Source organism: Lycium ferocissimum, chromosome 9, assembly GCF_029784015.1.
Source record: "Lycium ferocissimum isolate CSIRO_LF1 chromosome 9, AGI_CSIRO_Lferr_CH_V1, whole genome shotgun sequence".
NCBI lineage: Eukaryota > Viridiplantae > Streptophyta > Magnoliopsida > Solanales > Solanaceae > Lycium > Lycium ferocissimum.
Window position 1 is genome coordinate 8,229,936 of NC_081350.1, and position 19,459 is coordinate 8,249,394.

At 35.0% G+C, this 19,459-nt stretch overlaps 2 protein-coding genes across 2 annotated transcripts; both read right to left on the bottom strand.

Moving 5' to 3' along the window:
• Positions 1–922: 922 nt before the first annotated feature.
• Positions 923–2,473, bottom strand: LOC132029576 (protein BIG GRAIN 1-like B). Its single transcript, XM_059418845.1, has one exon. The coding sequence runs from the start codon at positions 2,338–2,340 to the stop codon at positions 1,057–1,059; it is 1,284 nt and encodes a 427-aa protein (XP_059274828.1). The 5' UTR covers positions 2,341–2,473; the 3' UTR covers positions 923–1,056.
• Positions 2,474–17,310: 14,837 nt separating this feature from the next.
• LOC132031561 (uncharacterized mitochondrial protein AtMg00810-like) lies at positions 17,311–18,318 on the bottom strand. Its single transcript, XM_059421545.1, has 3 exons — positions 18,199–18,318; positions 17,767–17,976; positions 17,311–17,688 (listed from the first exon to the last, which is right to left on the bottom strand). Exons 1-3 carry the CDS (start codon positions 18,316–18,318, stop codon positions 17,311–17,313), a joined length of 708 nt encoding a protein of 235 aa, XP_059277528.1.
• Positions 18,319–19,459: the final 1,141 nt, after the last annotated feature.

Consider the following 19,459-nt stretch of genomic DNA (forward strand, 5'->3'; position numbering starts at 1 on the left):
TGATTGAGACATTAAATTGAAGAATATTGACATGGTCCCTAAATTCGGATAATAATGGATGAGAAGCCTAGTCTCTTTTTCTTTTATCCTCTTCCATCCATAGAATTTAGAAAAAAAAATTCAAAGAGGGACCACAGATTTTACAAAAAGGACTCCTGAAGAAATGAACTAGGATTTCAACCTCTATTTTTCCGGTTATCATATCAAACTTTATAAGTATAAATTATTATTGATTATTATAATAAATTGTTGTAGCTCACAATTTTACCTAATTGCATTTGTGCACGAAATTTAAAATCAAAGGAAAAAAGTCATGACTTCTAAACTATACCTAATTTCCCGTTGGAGAAATAACATTGTTCTAATTCCAACATATGTTGAGTATTGTAAAAGAAAAAGAAACTAAACAATTGGAAAAGTGGATATGAAGTATAAACACAACAACCAAACAAGTGCAACTTTTCTTGGACATAGGGATTTGTATTCGCGGAATGAACCAAAACACCAAGTTGAAGCAAAAAAATGTCCCAAACAAACAACAATTCCAATGTTTTCCAGAGAGTAAAAAAACCAAAAAGAAAGCAAAACACTTTTACTTTCCCCTATTCCTATGAGACGAAGATCTGCCTTTCTCTTTGCCATCACACCAAGTCTCTGTTGCTTCTCATTTCGATCTCGAATCTTCATTTTCCTTTCTCTCTTTTTCTTTTTCCAATATATATCTTCCTTTATTTTTTTTCTCTGTTTTATCAAAATCTGTCACACTATCTAACCTGCCTAGGGATCCTCCCAATCACCCCTTCTCTTCCTTTTTCAACACTGGTCTTTGATCATACCTTCCTTTAACTTTACCAACAAAAAAAGAAGATCCATATTTCAATTTTGGATCCAAATTTTCAGATGTTGTACTGCTAGTAGAAAAGACAGAATAAGTAATAAAGTTCATTTATTGGAACAAAAATTGATCTATATCAAGTAAAGGGGAACTTTCTTGATTACTCCTAATAACAAAAATGACATTGTCTAAAATTTATCATAATTCTAAGGCTAATTAAATTAACGAATGAAACCACTAGCAATCCCTCTATTGGTATCTAGATGTGTGGTCTCATACACTGGAAGTTCTTCACAAAATCTATTGTTACCAAAAAATGCTAAATGATCAATTTCAAACAAATCTGAACTTGAACAACTTGCTCCATCATCATCATCATCATCATCATCATCTTCTTCTTCTTCGTCTGGATAATCAACGATGTAATCATTCTTCTTCTTCGTCTTCAAATAATCAACTTTTGTCAGTTCAAATTTCCTGTTGTTGTTCTCAATTATTGCTGCATTCCCTTGGGATTTGTGCCTACGAAGATTGTCGGAATCTTTGTCATAAATTGATTTATGACCACAAGGACGACAATCTTCGTCAACAATAACACTAACAGGATTAAATCTGACTGTCCTTTTGACAACACTTTGTTGGAATTTGTCACTGAATTTTGGTGGGGTTTTACTCAAACAAGATCTTGAAAATGATGAAGCTGAAGAACAAGTTGATTTTGAATTCCTCTCTAGATTTTCACTAGGGTCCTTCAAATTCTTGGATTTTTTGCCATTCCCATTAGTGAAAATTGAACTGAGAAAATTGGTAAGACGACCACCAGGAGAAATGGGCTGTTTCACTTTCTTCAAATTGTTGTAGATATTCAAAGCTCTTGATTTTGACTTTATCAAAAGCTCTTCACTTTTCACTGCTTGTTGATTGTGATTATAATCATCAAATAAATAAAACTCATTACTCTGCTGTTCATTGTACATTTGATTTTTACGTCCCATACGTGGTGAAACATTGGCTCTTCTAACTGATGATTTAATCCTTGGTGCAGCAAAACAAGTAGTGGCAGTTATTGATGATTTTTCAGTGTAAAAACAATCAGCTTCAGATGAAGATGCAGAGAGAGTACCAGAATTTGATTCAGATGAACTTGAACTGAAAAAGAATGGATCATTTATGTCCATTAATTCTGGAAGTGAAGATGGCCCTTTTTTTGTCATCAAAGCTTTGTCTTTCACTTTTTTCTCCATCCATTTTTCAATCAAACAAGCCCTTCTAAAACTTGCAATTTCTTCATCTTCTATGTTCTTGTTTTTGTTGTTGTTGCCTTTGGCTTTTGCTCCAATATTGTTGCTGCTGTTTTGTTTTCTTGTTTCTTTTGGTAACTTAAAATCTTCCTTTCTTTGATCATATCCATCAATCGAACGATAGATTTCATCAAGAAGTGTGGATGAAAATGAAGGGTTTTTATGATGTTTCCTAGACAACTTTTCCTTCTCCATATGATACATTGAATTTTCACTAAAAATATGAAGAGAGAAACAAAGAAGAAGAGGAAGGGTTTGTGTTTTTGGTGAGTGAGAAAGGAGAAAAGTGAAGCAATGAGAAATATTGAAGTGTGAATGTGAAGAGAAAGAGGGGGGAAGATGAAGCTTATAAAGGGAATGTCATGCGCGTGCATGGTTAGCTCCTAATTTTCAGTCAATTGCCAGTTTGGCAAAACTAAATTAATGGGCCATTATTGATTTTATTTTCCATTTTTAGCCTTGCTTTGTTTCACACAATTCCATTGACTCTGCCTTTTCCTTTTTCTTTCTTTCTATGCTACTACTATTACTCTACTTTTCCATATTTGAATTTAAAGCCAGTAATTACTGTTATAGTTTCGAGATTTTTGGGAGTAGCTGTTATCGGATAGTGTAACGTATTAAGAATAGTTTAAAACACAAGTGCAGTAAGGCCTCATTTTTTACAGTTAATGAACCATTAAGTGCAATTGTTTACATTAAGATCTAAGCATTTATTGGGTCTGAATAGGTCTTAATCATTAAGATCTTGAACAAAGTAAGTTAAATGGTTTGAATAATAGTTATTAACCCGCCCAAAAAGTTACTTGGACTAAAATGGATTAGGCTGAAATGAGCTAAAGCAGGTCATAATCCAACTCGTCAAATTCTTACTAAGTTTTAATTTCTTTGTTTTTTCTTTTATAATTTTAGTACTATAACAACAACGATAACATACCCAGTATATTCCCACAAGTGGAGTATGGGAGGGTAGAGTGTAGACAGACCTTACCCCTACCGTAAGAGGTAGAGAGATTGTTTCCGATAGACCCTCGACTCAAGAAAAGCAGCTCTTTTATTATTTTTAGTACCTAATAAAAATTAATTTCTTTCTTTGTTATGGTTATATATAACATATCAAATAAAAAAATGTATCTTTGAAAATATTTTGACAAGAGTTTTCATGGGTCAATTTTGATAGCATATCAGCCCAACTTTTTATGTGTTGAAATATGCTGGGTTGAATTAATAATTGAGCGGGTCAATGATCAGCCCAAACTTGGGTGGATCATATTTTGATAGGCTGATTTTGCCAACCCTGGTTTGAATTGCTTATTTATGGAAACAAATTCGTAGGCAAACAATAAAGAGAAATCTACGTAATATACCCTATGAAAATACCAGGTACACAATACATTCTCCATACCAAAATACGTGTTGTTTTAGCAAAATGCCCTTAACATTAAAGAAGTAGTTAGTTTTATATTGCTCAATTCTCAAAAACTACATTGCATTTATTGATATCCCTTTAATTTAAGTGTAGTTACGAGTTTCAACCATCATTAGTCATTCAAAAAGAGAATCAAAATAGTTTCTAGAAATCATATGTAATTACTATCTGTTGGTGTGATAGTTCCTGCGATACTTATTCATATGAATTAGTCGAAAACCATTTGCTCTAATAAACTTACTTAAAATCATGAGAAATTAAGGTACTGGTGAGCTCACCTAATGCTTTTGAGTTTTCTAAAACGAATCAAAAAGGGTAACTATAATTTTATTTTATTTTTAAATCGCCGAATTAGCACCAAATATGGATTGACGATATATTTTAGTTCCTCCCTCAATTCAGTTATCAAACATTCCCCCATGTACCCATTATTATATCCAATATATTCTTGCAAGTATATATCACCTGCTATAAATGTGAAATTCAAAGATTTATACAGGTTGTAGTCTATGCCTAACTAACTCCTCCATCATCGGAATAGAATCTTGAAAATAATTTTTTTTTTTTAAAATGACCTAACGTCAAAAATTGCAATAGGGTAGTATAAAATTAGAGCTTTAGAATATGTAGTTTACTATCTCCGTTCACTTTTACTTGTCTACTATACTAAAAATAAATTTTCACTTTTACTTGTTCACTTTAGCATATCAAAGAAAGACACTTTTTTTTTTTCTTGTTTTACCCTTAATATTAATTACTCATTTTCAAATAATTCTTCAAGTCCAATATGAGACTATACAAAGAATTAATATGGGTATTATAGTAAAATACATACTTCATTTATTAATTCTTAAGGGCGTGCAAAATTAAAGTGGTCAAGTAAAAGTGAACGGAGGGAGTAATTTAATTGTGATACACGAGGACGTCATTGAAACAGGTGTTGGTCAATTGATGGGGCCATGTGTCGAGAGGGGAACAAAGATTCTGCAATTTTCTGAAAGTGCAACTTAGTGGGTAGCAAATACAAGATCAATAATTTGAAGTAATTTCTCCTCTATACTTTTAATTCTAATAGTATTGCAAAAGTGTGAAACTGTGAACAGATGAAATGAATTTAGTTGAAAATTGTAGTAGTTGGTTGGAAGTTGATTGAACTAAAATAACTGTGCTAGGTGTGGTGCGGCTGAAAGTGCAAGGAATCAAATATGGATATATTGTTCTCAAAGTGTACTTTTCTTTTTTCTATATTTAATATCCCTAAAGATGGTTCGGTTTTTTTGTTTTTTGTTTTCTGTTTTTTGTTTTTTGTTTTTTGTTTTTTGTGTTAGTGTGGGGGTGGGTGGGGGGGGGGTAGCTTGTAATGGCCAATGAAAAATTCATCAGTTTAGACAAAATACTATTGACACAATAACTTATGTTAAAAACTTACTGCATGCGGTGTTCATACCAAACCAATTAGCAATGTACGTAACTCTTGCATACAGAAATAATGATTAAATTTTTTTTATTTTGAGTGCAATATTAGATACGGGTAAGTATATACTGTAGCTTATTGGTCCACGTGAATTTCAACTATCTTAGAAACAAAGGAAAAATACTTACAATCTGTCAAAAAAAATTATTCCATATGTGTATTCTGTGATGTTTTATGTGTTAATTCTACTTGGACCATCTGAAATGTTTACAAAATAATTATTTATTTTCCAGTTAAATGATTTTTTAAACCAACTTTGAATAAATTAAATGAATGCTGCTGTATAAAAATAAATTATAAACTTCATGGTCCAATAATCTGTATAAACAATAACTTCCAATCAAATTATTTAGACAATAAGAACTGAAGAAGGATGTTGTTTATTCATAACATTGATTTTTATTCTTCCGTGAATTGCATCTTAGCTACAGTTAAAGAAAATACAGGTGTAAAGGTTTGATTTTGTGTGAGATTTTGTCTAGGCTTTTTTTGCCCAAAAAATACATTGCATGCATCGTCCAAAAGAATAAATATCCGCGGCATGTATTTCTTATGCATGATAAATTAATAATATGCAGAAATGTTCTTCAAAAGAATTGTTATATACTTTTAAATTAAAAAGGACTACATATATATTATGCTTCCTGCGATGGCAATTATTCTTATTTGAGTTTAATTTTTATATACTAGTTATATAAATTTATCTTGCTCTGTTAGATTACTTAAAGGGTAACTACATATAATGTAAGTATACAAGTGACTATCCAAAATAAGTGAATTACAAGTAACGTCATATAACATATTGAATTAAATTGATAGTATAAAGACTTTTTCAGTGTATATAAGTTTTTTTTAAAATATTTATAGACATGTGGGTTTTTTTAAAATCAAAATAAAAGATTTGATTGTCTAACTGTATATAGACTAGAGGAAGATTTATATCTAGTCAATTGGTGAACTTCATTATTTTTTTAATTGAACTGCAGCTATGGTTCAAGAAAATAGAGACCTAAAAGTTGATTTACGTGAGATTGTGTCTCTTTTTTGTTTCGAAGTACATTGCATGCAGCCTCAAAGAATATCTAGCAATTATTCGTACTATTCTTTTAATCTGATTAATTCTTGGGCTATAACCTATAGAAAAGCTAATTGTTCAATAATAGGAATTAAATAGAATATTCAGTTGTTAGCCACCAAAATTTAGCTGGCAAAAGTATACCCGGTTGGGAGGTACAATTATACTACAATCGTGAAAATACTTGGTCAGTTTAGATATGCAAAACACCAAAAAAAAAAAAAAAAAAAAAAAAGGGTACAAAAACAAGAGAAAGTAGATAGGAAAATTTTTGTAAGCACTTCTTTTTATTTATTAGTTTTGTTATTCTCTAATTGGTAACAACTTATGATCATATAATTATAGGGGTGGATTAGAGTATGAAAAGAACATTCTTGTTAGTCGATTTGATCGTTATAATATCTAATTAGGATGCTCAATATATGTAAAGATGATGATATTATTATAATTAACGAGTTGGATTATATTTCAATACCTGGAAATGCTGCAGATACTTATTTTGTATGTATGTGTGTGGTCCGAGGGAGAGGATGGGGGGAGATGCTCTTGCCTCAATAAAATAATAACACAAATCAAATGAATTATAGGAGTTGTTTTGACATAATTTGAAATCATGAGATGAAATTATATTTGGACATGCAATTTGGATTTCTTAAGTTGTATTTTTTCTTATAGACGTAAAAAACCCACAAGTTGTGAAAACTTTTAAAACTTTCTCAATTCTTATACAATCTTATCAAATGAGCAAGTCATAGTTCATAACAAAATTAATATGCTACTAGAAGGTCTTTCTAAAAAATACGACATGAATTGACCAAACTTTAGTTCAATAAAAAGAAAAATTCTAACATGAATAGTAATGTAACTACTCATTAATATAATCCTCTCACATAAATAAAAGTTGGTAGAAGTTAATGATGTTGGTAAATGGTTGGTGGGAGTAATTGTAAAAAATATCTACCAACTTATGATTTTTTTTTTTTTTTTACAAACTATAAACTTATGGGTCAAGTTTTACCTTTAAAACTTTTGAAATCATGATTTGGAATTTTATCTCATGAGATGAAATCGCATGTCCAAACGCTGATTTCATCTCATGACATGAAATCGCATGTCCAAACGCTGATTTCATCTCATGACATGAAATCGCATGTCCAAACGCCTACTTAATATACTATATTATAAATTTCGAATCAGAAGTTTAGGAGTCGAGTGACGCATGGTTAAATTTAAGCAATCTATGTTTTACGTGAAAGTATGAAAATTATTTTCAACAATGCATATGACAAGTTATTACCTTTACTCGATTAAAGGAAGGAGCCTGATAAAGTCAGCTTTTAATCATTAAAATCAATCAATTGAAGAGCCACTTTGTGATTAAACGGTAACTAATATTTATTGCATTCTGTAAATGAAGTTTAAATTCGAGAAGATAGAGCTGCTACTGTAATTGCATTGAATTTGGTGACTAATCATGGTACCTATTTGTAAGGAGCGTTAAACCAGCTCCTGGATTGGATCTAGTTATTCCCTTTTGTTCAAAATAATTGTCTACTTAGGGCTAGTTTGGTATAAAGGATAAGGATAAATAATCCCGTAATTATATTTGAGATGAATTTATCCCACATTTGGTTGGGATAAAATGGTGGTATAACTAATCCTGGGATTGTAGTTTTTATTTTATCCCTGTGGAAGGGTGAAATAACTAACTAATCCCAGAATAAGTTATCGTGGTATAACTTATATCCAACCAAATGACCCTTAGTCTTTAGCACACCCCATGAGAAACTACTCCTAAAAAAAATAGGTATTTTGACTAGGGGTGGGCACAAATACCGAAAATCGAAAAACCAGACCGAACCGAACCGAATTAGTTTGGTGCGGTGTTCGGTGTCTACTTTCAAAAAACCGAAATTAAAAAATCGAACCGAAATTTGAGAAAATCGAATCGAAAAACCGAAGAACCGAACGTCCACCCCTCAGTAAGACTATTGCTGCCTGTTATACAAATATTTCATGTTTCATAAGTATTCATTATCATCAAACATTACTAACAGAATTGTAAGTGTGATGTTCCAGAAATTTCATTTTAATCTTGGTTGTCTGCAACTTCATTTTGTAAAATGATTTTCAAGAAGTTTATGAAACTGATGCATTAAATTTCCATGCCATAGCTGTATGGAATAGAAACTATTGTGCAATTCAGGGGCATCTTATTAAAGCAAAGTTACTATTTCTCATCTTGTAAACTCATAATTCAACACTGATATGTGACTTGAACTTCATGCACACTAAAATCTATGAACAGATGTATATTTTTTCATGCGGTGTCTTGTTGATGCTTAAGCTAGAAAAACCGAACTAGAAAAAACGAAACCGAACCAAACCGAACTTTAAAAAACCGAACCGAATTAGTTTGGTGCAGTGTTCGGTGTCCACTTTTAAAAAACCGAAACTTAAAAAACCGAACCGAAGTTTGAGCAAACCGAACCGAAGAACCGAATGCCCACCCCTAATTTTGACTAAACTATCTTTAATTAAATATTATTTGATTAATACAGTATCTTAATTACATAAAACTCAATTATCTAAATAGGGATAAATTTGGAAGAACATAATTCATTCTTTCTGGATTATGTAAATAGATACTTATTTTGAACCAAAATAAAAAAAAAGTGTTAAAATTGAGATAGGGATGAGAATTTAGAGAGACAAGAATAATGAGAGAATTCTTTTTGCTTTCTGTTCATCATAATGAACTCCTTATATAGAAGTTGTTACACCTCAAAAATTTTCGCATCGTTTGTGTCGTAAGTAAACTAACGTAAGCCCGGAGAGATCATGAAACCCTTATAAGGTTAAGAAAGACTTTTAACAAGTGCTAAGCAAGTGTCTAAAGGTTCCGGGGTCAAGCAAATGGGAAAACTTGGCAGAATTCTGGACATGATTGAGAGGTATATCTCTTAGAATATGAGGAGTTATAAATGCATACACTATGTAAATTCAAGTACAGCGAGTCTTCTTTCCAATGCAACTGACAAATCGCAAATCTGAGAAGTATGGGATAATGTACGACCCGTACAAAATTGTACGTCCTATACCTCATTTTCCAGAATTTTCCAAAAGTTGGCAGAAAGTTGGAATTTTGACATTCCAGGTACGGGATACATGTATGGGACGTACGTTGAAGTACGGCCAGTACATTTTGGGCGTACTTTGAGTCAGTGGATTTTAAATGTTGCTTTATATTTCATTTTTCACTCTTAGGGTATCATTTTCTTCCAAAAACAAACCCAAACACACTTCCAAACCCTCTCCATGAGTTCTTATACAAAACCAAATCAAAACTCAAGAGAATTGAGTGAATCAAGTGCTAGGAAGATCATTCGTGTTTGTTGAGTGTAAGAAGTTCTTGGTGTTGAAGTTGGAGATTTCATCCTAGTGGAGTAATTTGATCCAGAGCTTGTTCTTGCGTGATTAAGGTAAGGTTTCACCTCTAGTATACGTTCTTGATATTGTTTGAAGATTATGCAACTTGATTGGAGGAAGAAAATGTGAAGAGAAATCCAAACATGAGTTAGGAACTATGTTAAGTTCATGAACTGTTTTGAGCATGTTGTGGCTGTGTTGTTGAGTTGATTTCCATGTATATAAGTAGTATTTAATGTTGTTGATGTGTTGATGAAATTATACTCCTTGATTGGGAAGAAAGGAAGTGTATATTGCTATTGTATGTTGGTATACTTTGGGTTGTTTGGTGTATATTCTTTGTATGGATAGTGAAAGGAGTATTTGAGGACTTTTGTAAGCCTCCTATTGTTATTGTGGGTTATTGTATATGTTGCTGTGGCTAGAGAATAAGGGGAAGTGCTGCCTGTTTCATTTTAGAGTCAAGTTATCGTTGATATACGTGATATACTAGCGCCATCTAAGTTTGTATAGGTATTCCTTATTATAGGATTGGCGTGCTAGTTGTAAGTAGCTCGATAGTTGGATTGCTTGGACGACTTGAGGTATGTTAAGGCTGTCCCTTTCTTTCTTTTGGCATGATGATATTGATACGAACGTATACGGATGATATCCACAATGACTCTACTAGTAGAAACATTAGGAGCTTATGTTCTTGATTTTCCTATGATATTATTGATTTTTGTCTCATGATTATTGATCTTATCTCATGGTTATTGATCTTGTTTATTGTTGTTGATCTCATCTTATGGTCATTGATTCCTTCAAGGTGAGATATGTCGACGATGATAGTTTCATAATGGTAATTGGAGGCTTACCGATCTTATGTCACTCCGATAGAGTCATAACGCTTCTTTGTGCTCTTATGCATGCTTTATATATATATATATATATATATATATATATATATATATATATATATATATATATATATATGTATCTATTTTATGACACCGAGCCGCGCTATAGTCGGCCGGGTACGGCACCTATTGTGCACACCACTGCTGTTGGGTACGATAACACCGAGCCTATTATGGCCGAGTATGATAACACCGAACCTTATTATAGCCCAAAGACGGTATAATGATGGTATGACTTATATATCAGCTGTTGGTGAGCCCCATATGTTATGTCAGATATTCAGAGTCGTCTAGCCATTTTGGCTCATTATTATTATGATATTTTCAGATTTACGATTTATGGTCCCGCGCTTTACTTAAATTATGCATGTTCATAGTTTATTCCGCATCAGTTCATGCCCATGTTGATTCAGCAAGCCATGTGGTTCGCTCGGTCACATGCAGGTAGGCATTGAGTGCGGTGTTACGCTCAGGCCATGGTTTGGGGAATGAAAGTAGAAGTTTCGGGTGGCGGTGAACAACCAATAGAGAGACAACAACAAGAAGAATTTTTCCAGCCCATGTTAAAGCGATTCGTGTTTGATCAAGGTTCTAGAGTAGGGTCATGAAAAGTCCCACATCTGTTGGAATTTCAGGACCAGAGCAACTAATGATGGAAGGTATATTTGTCGCTTTGATAAAGTGTTAAAATTAAGTATGATTCTGAAATGTTATATGTTATGCAACAACGGTAAGTCGTAAAACCCCAATGATTATATATAGGAAAGGAAAAAGAGTAATATTAAAGAGGAACCTAGAGTGGAGTTTGTGGTAAGACGACAGGTTAAGAGTGTGATTGGTAATATGGAAATGGTATGATTAGACAGGAAAAGTATATATAAGACATGGTTCGACGGAGAAATTATATCCACCGAATTACGAATAATGAGTGTCAAGATGAATCCGTAAGATATGAATGACTTGTAAGTAAGAGGAGATAGTATGGTATGAGGGGATGAGTGATGACGCCAGGTACAATTAATGATGTATTAATGTATATACACCCTTGAGGGTGGTATCGATATATTATATGCAACTCTGTTAAGATAACTTTTGGAGTATAACCTATGGGACTTAAAAAGAAGAGAAGATTGATGGGATTTTTAGTTAGGCGATAGCATACGACTATGGTTATACTATGAGTGGTTAGCAACCTTAGAAGTGTTTTATTAATGAGATACCGATATGATTAGATGGGAGTTGTAACTTCCCCTAGAGCTAAGACGTGGAAAGGATACGTATGTGTTTAAATATGACCCTTGAGTGTAAATATGCCAATGATTTACGAGAAGGAAGAGGTAAAACAGGAATTACGGAAACGGAAAAGAGTATTGGTTATAAGGATGATAATGCTTAATGTCTAAAGGGGATATGATACGAAATGCAAGGTTCGCCAAGGATAGTTATTGTCTTGAATGTTAAAAAGGGATATGATTGGTTAGAAAAGGTAAAAGAACGATGTATGTCACTCCATGAGTTAGATATTGACGAGGGCCTTCTTATCGTATAGAGTATATTGGCAAGGATGTTATACAGAGGTAAAAGTATAAGGATATATAAATCATGAGTTGATGTGTAGGAATATATAAGATGAAGGCAGCACCAAGGTACGGAAAAATTTTCCTCCGAAAGTTTTATTATCACAGGATTATTGAGTTAGTAGTACAAGGCTGAATAGCTAATGAAGGAAGTGAGTGATGTTTTGAAAAAAAGTATTTGTATAATGGACATTGGATGAGTTTGAAGTGGCAAATTGATACAAAATACGCCCTTCATTGATGAGACAAATTTTTAGTTTAAAAGAGACCTGCCTAAAGAACGAGTGTTTATGTAACAAAGAAAAGGAGGAATATTAACAATCTGGGCAGATTTTTGAGAATAGAATTTTGTGCTAGATACCATTACAGTGATGAAATGGGAGAGCGAGTAATAGGAGAAAGATGACTTCTAGAAGGACGATATGGAAAATTTGAAGATCCCTTCGATGAAAGATTAGACCCATCCAAGGCCAGTACGTCTATAAGAATATGTGACCCTTTACATATATGTGCAACTGACCAGATAGACTCAGACGATGAATAGTTACGGCTAAAAATTTTGGGAGTATGTACCTACAGGAAAAAGAAAACAAAATGAGAGCTAAATGGGATGTCAAATATAGAGTATTGGGCTACTACCTTAAGGGGGGAGGACGAGACGATAAGTATGGGATCAAAAGTATGCCTTGTTAGAAGATGGAAAGATACTAAGAAAAAGGAATTAAGAACCACTTCAAAGGGATATTACGCTAGCAGGCGGATAAGGTGTAAGGACGATTTGATGATAAGCATAACCAGTCAGTTATATGCATGACTAAATAAAGATTGGGAGATAGGACTTCAAGGAAGGAATTACTCGAAGTTTCAAGATAAGGGTGTAATAGGAAGTTCAATAATGAAGAAACAAAGAAGGATTGAGTATGATGGCACTCAAAGTAAGTAATGGACTAAGATAAGAATTTAAGTGAAATAGCCACCGCGAGCTAGTTGTGTGATACGAAGTCTAAGCATCGCAGGACAGTTAGGAAAGAAGCGATAAGCCTTAAAGAAGGATGAAATGAGAATAAGTTATACCAAAGTACGCGAGTACTTTGAAGATAACAGCCTACGAAGAAAAGGAACAAATGTGTATGATTAGTTGGAAGAGAAAGCTTATAGACGATACGAGAATTTCAGGCATAGGATATTCAAGACGTAAAAGAATTAAAGTCGCGTTGTAAGCAAATGGAATAAGGATGGATCTAGCACCGAAATGGATAAGTTCATTCTGGAAGGTAGCAGAAAGGTATAGAATTATATACCACAGAGATGATATAAGTATATGAGAGGCTTGCTAGGATCATTATAGAGCTTCAACTGGTGAAGCGTAGCGTAGCCGAGGATAGCAATAGCAAGATATGGTATATGTTGGGAAACATGAGTAAAGACATAGTATCCTAGATATGGTACATTTCTAAAAATCAAAGCTTGAAAGGGTATTCAAGAAAGGAGTATTTCAGTAAGGTGAATTTCTAAAATATCAGGACCAACTATATGTTAAACGTAGCGAAGTTATATGATCTATTCAGAAGTAACAAAGGTGTATCATGACCTTAGTGGACCGATATAAAGGAAATATTACAAAGTTCGTGGTTCGTTAATAAATAAACAAAAGCTTGAAAGACCGAGGAAACATATGGATATGTCGTTGAGGAATGGAGGAATGATCAGTATGGATTTTATAATTATAAGAAATTATGTAATCTATATATGGAATTATCCGGTTACTTAGTATCTCTATTTATCCGATTGAGATGCCCAGTTCTCTAATAGCGCCTGAGGATCAGTACATTTAGAGAAACCTGAAGAATATAGGTTACCCCCAGTATTGTTTTCTATCTTGAGATAAGTGGGTAGGTCGAGCACATTTTTCAGACGTCTCAGGATATATTATGAACATATATGCTAGACCTTTAAGAAAGTTGGGATGACCAGCTAGTGTGGCATGACTTTGCAAATCCAGATGGCCCGTATTAAGCTCTATAAGAATGGGAGAGTATCAAATTGTTTGAGATTTGAAATCTACATATCCAGTCTTTTACACGTCTATGCTCCGCAAATGTATTAAGAAATCCCCCACAGTTGTACCAATTGATGACATTTGGATTACAGAACAGTTATCGTATGGAAAAAGTTCCTACTACCCTTTCAGATTGCTAAGTTCTAGATTCGTAGATTGAGAACTAGAGATGTAACTTCGGTATTAGTACTATGAAAGAATGTGAAGGTAGAGGAGATGACTTAAGAAGCTAAGAAAGGTATGAGATCCAGATATTCGCATTTGTTTAACGCTACCAAAGGAGACCCAGACTGAGATACCATTATCTTCAGGTGCATAGTATTTCGTTACTTATGATTACTGGTCGTGTCGACCATTATGGTTATTATTATTGTGGCCCTGTGTGGCATTGTATAGTTTGGGTTGCTGTGTGGCAGGTTGGTAGTAGTACTGTCACAGGGGAGACTCAGCTGAAATTTCTATATATTTCCTAAGAGCCTAACATTCAAGTACAAATGTTCCTAAAGGGGGAAGGATGTTACACCCCAAAAATTTTCGCATCGTTTGCATTGTAAGTAAACTAACGTAAGCCCGGAGAGGTCATGGAACCATTATAAGGTTAAGGAATACTTTTAACAAGTGCTAAGCAAGTGTCAAAAGGTTCCGGGGTCAAGCGAATTGAAGGAATTAAGTTTGTCAAAACTTGGGAAAATTTGGCAGAATTCTAGACATGATTTTTGGTCCAAATTGTTAGAGGTATATCTCCTAGCATATAAGGAGTTACAAATTCATAAACTATGTATATTCAAGTTCAGCGAGTCTTCTTTCCTATACAACTGACAGATCACAAATCTGAGAAGTACGGTATAATGTCCGGCCCGTACAAAATTGTACGTCCCGTACCTCATTTTCCAGAATTTCCCAAAAGTTGGCAGAAAGTTGGAATTTTAACATTCCAGTTACGGGATACATGTACGGGACATACATTAAAGTACGGCCCCTATATTTTGGGCGTACTTTAAGTCGGTGGATTTCAAAGGTTGCTTTATATTTCGTTTTTCACTCTTGGGGTATCATTTTCTTCCAAAAACATACCTAAACACACTCCCAAACCCTCTTCGTGAGTTCTTATACCAAACCAAAGTAAAACTCAAGAGAATTGAGTGAATCAAGTGCTAGGAAGATCATTTGTGTTTGTTGAGTGCAAGAAGTTCTTGGGGATTGAAGTTGGAGGTTTCATCCTAGTGGAGTACTTTTATCCAGAGCTTGTTCTTGCATGATTAAGGTAAGGTTTCACCTCTATTATACGTTCTTGATATTATTTGATGATTATGCAAGTTGATTGGACGAAGAAAATTTTAAGAGAAGTCCAAACATGAGTTAGGAACTATGTTAAGTTCATGGATTGCTTTAAAAATGTTGTGGCAGTGTTTTTGAGCTAATTTCCATGTATATAAGTAGTATTTAATGTTATTACTATGTTGATGAAGTTATACTCCTTGGTGGGGAAGAAAGGAAGTGTATATTGCTATTGTATATTGGTATACTTTGGCTTGCTTGGTGTATAATCTTTTTATGGACAGTGAAAAGAGTATTGAAGGACTTTCGTAAGCCTGTTGTTGTTATTATGGGTTGTTATATATGTTTTTGTGGCTAGAGAGTAAGGGGAAGTGCTTCCCGTTTCGTTTTAGAGTCAAGTTATCATTGATATACGTGATATACTAGCGTCATCTAAGTTTTTACATGTATTCCTTGTTATAGGATTGGCATGCTAGTTGTAAGTAGCTCGAGTGTTGGATTTCTTGGACGACTTGAGGTATGTTAAGGCTGTCCCTTTCTTTCTTTTTGCATGATCATATTGATACGAACGTATACGAATGATATCCACAATGACTCTACTCTTATAAACATTAGAAGCTTATGCTCTTGATGTTCCTATGATATTATTGATTTTTGTCTCATGATTATTGATTGTGTCTCCTGGTTATTGATCTTGTTTATTGTTGTTGATCTCATCTTATGGTCATTGATTCCTTCAAGGTGAGATATGTCAACGATGATAGTTTCATAATGGTAATCGGAGGTTTACCGACCTTATGTCACTCTGATAGAGTCATAACGCTTCTTTGTGCTCTCATGCATGCTTTATATATATGTATCTAGTTTATGACACCGAGCAGCGCTATAGTCGGCCGGGTACGGCACCTATTGTGCACACCACTGCAGTTGGGTACGGTAACACCGAGCCTATTATGGTCGGGTATGATAACACCAAGCCTTATTATGGCCGGGTACGATATTATGATGGTATGACTTATATATATATGTATGAAAATGGTTTTTTAAAAGGAAAGCATGCATGTCATCCACCTTCAGTGGCATTCAGATGTACAGGTTATTTCTCTTTTACCTCATGTTACCTTCATGTCTTTATTATGTTATTCTCATGCCTTACATACTCAGTACTTTGTCCGTACTGACGTCCATTTTTCCTGGAGATGTTGTGTTTCATGCCGCAGGTCTTGATATACAGGTTGACGGCCCTCCTAGTAGGATATCAGCTCAGCGGACAGTGTTGTTGCACTCCACTTGTTCCGGAGTTGCCTTGTGAGTCAGCATGGGTATGATGGGGCCCTATCCCGACCACGTTATGTCATGTACTCCAGTAGAGGCTTGTAAACAGTTATGTACAGTCAAATGTTGTATGGCCTTATCGGCTCGTCCAGTGTGTCTAGCTTGTTATGTAGTCATGTCCTTTCAGACTTGTCCTAATTCGGTTTATTACTTACATGAGTCAGCGGGCTACTTCATGGCGGCTCTAATGTCCTACTTATGCTTATGATTATGTTTATAGATGTATGTCTAGTGGTACTTGGCAAGTAAAGTCAGGTGCCCGTCATGGCTCTCCAGTTTGGGTCGTGACAGAAGTAAGGTCTTCCTTCTCCTAGTTTAATAAGGTAATCCTATTCTAATATGACTACACATGCTATATTACCATAATTACAATTTCACCATAAATAAAACGATTACAATTAGACTAGAATAGGGTTCTCTACCCCCCTCAAGTTGTAGCATGAAGGTATCGAATACCCAATTTGCCAATCAAATACTGATGTTGTGATTTGCCCAAAGCCTTTGCAAACACATCAGCCAATTGCTCATTGGTTGACACATGACTGGAAGTATTATACCGGATTGGAGTACTTCGACAGTCGACTTCAATGTGTTTTGTCCATTCATGAAACAACGAATTTCATGCAATATACAATGCCACTTGACTATCAAAATACATTTTCAGCGGAGATTTATGTTCAACGCTCAAAATATGCAAAATTATCTTTAACCATTTCAATTCACAGATTGTCATTGCTATTGATCGGTATTCTGCCTCCGCTGACGAGCGAGAGACAATGTCCTGCTTCTTGGTTTTCGATGATACGAGTGAATTCCCAAGGGAGATAAACCAACTGGAAAGTGATTTTTGAGTGAACGAACATCTATCCCAGTCCGAATCACACCATCCATACAACTGGAGATCACAAATTTCTCTCATCACAATGCCTTGTCCTGAGTTCTTCTTCAAGTAGCACACCACATAGAGAGTCATGTTCCAATGTGCTTCCTTCGTTTGCTGCATGAATTAGGACAGAACATGAACACAATACGAAAACTCAGGTTGCGTAAAACTGAGGTACATCAATCTACCGACCAAACGTCGGTATAGTTCCGAATCTCTCAAACTGGCTCCTTTGGCCAATATCAAATCTTGATTCTGTTCCATGGGAGTATTGATTGGTTCAGCTCCCAGTAATCCGGACTCAGAGATTATATCCAAGGCATATTTCCGTTGACAGATAAATAACTCAGTTGGTCCACGTACAACTTCAACTCCCGAAAAATACTTTAGAGGTCCTAAATCCTTCATGTGAAAACATGCACAGAGATAGTCTTTGAATCAGTCAATGGCACTGTGGTCGTTTTCGTAGATAATCAAGTCATCCACATAGACTAAGACGTTAAGTTACATACCTCCTTGGTGCATCATAAAGAGAGAATAATCCGAGTACGACTGTTTGTACCCATATTTCATCAAAACATTTGATAATTTTGCAAACCAAAGACCGTGGAGCTTGTTTCAAACCATACAAAGACTTTCAGAGTCAACATACTTGCCCAGACCAGGAGCAAGAAATTCGGGTGGCAATTTCATATAAACTTCCTCCGTAAGGTCACCGTGCAAGAAGGCATTATGAACATCCATCTGATGCAACCGCTAATTTCGCTCAACCGCAACTGCCAGGAAGGTTCGAACGGTTACTACCTTAGCAACTGGATCAAATGTTCCATTGTGTTCAATTCATTCCTCCTGTTTATTCCCAAAAATAACCAACCAAGCTTTATAATGCTCGATTGTGTCGTTAGAGTTGTACTTGATCTTGTCCACCCATCGACATCTGAGCGCTTTCTTATCCGATGGAAATGTTTCTAATGTCCACATTCCATTATCCTCCAATGCTTCTATCTCTTGTTGCATGGTTTTTTTTCAAATGTTCCTTTTTCATTGCCTCCGAGAAGGTTTTTGGATCGGTTCCTGCGGTGATTGCTGTAAGGAAGCTTTGGTGTTGTAAGGAAAAACTATCACAAAATATATAGTGAGCTAAAGGATAAGGCGCACCTGGGGGTTGCTGAGGATCGGGCGGACACGTTGATGGACCTTTTTTTTCGGAATGTTTCAGTGGCGTAGTCGCGCAACCGAATCGATTTATGCTTCTAACATTTACCCTGACCCAATTGTTCTTTCGGTGGCACTTCGTTGGCCCGGACACTTTCCGTATGTACTTCCTCTATGTTTTCTCTATCTGGATTGGCATCTGTCCGGTTTGATCCTGGCTGATCCCTAGGTTCGATATCCGGTGTCCATACTTCGTCCATCCGAATTTCATTCGTACTTACACTATCAGTCTAGTCTTTTTTGAAGTTGTGTTGGTTTATTTCTCCCTCCGTTTCATCCGGGATCACTTCTATGTTGTCGACTAAGTTACTCGATCCTACAGCAAAAGGGAACTTAGTCTCATATAAGTCCATATCTCTTAAGACTAAATATTCATCGTTCTCTAAGTCATACAATCTCCAACCCTTCTTTCCGTAGGGGTATCCCAATAAAACACACCTACGACTCTGACTCTTAAACTTGTCCCTCGTTCTTCCCTTTGTGTGTGCATAGCATAGTGACCCTATCATCCTTAAATGATCATACCGGGGTCTCTCCCCGTATAAAATTTCATAGAGGGTTTCCCATTCAAAATCGACGATGGTGTTCTATTTATCAAGTACTTCGCAGTCAAAACACATTCTCCCCAGAATTTGATAGGAAGATGACCCTGAAATCTCAATGCTCGTGC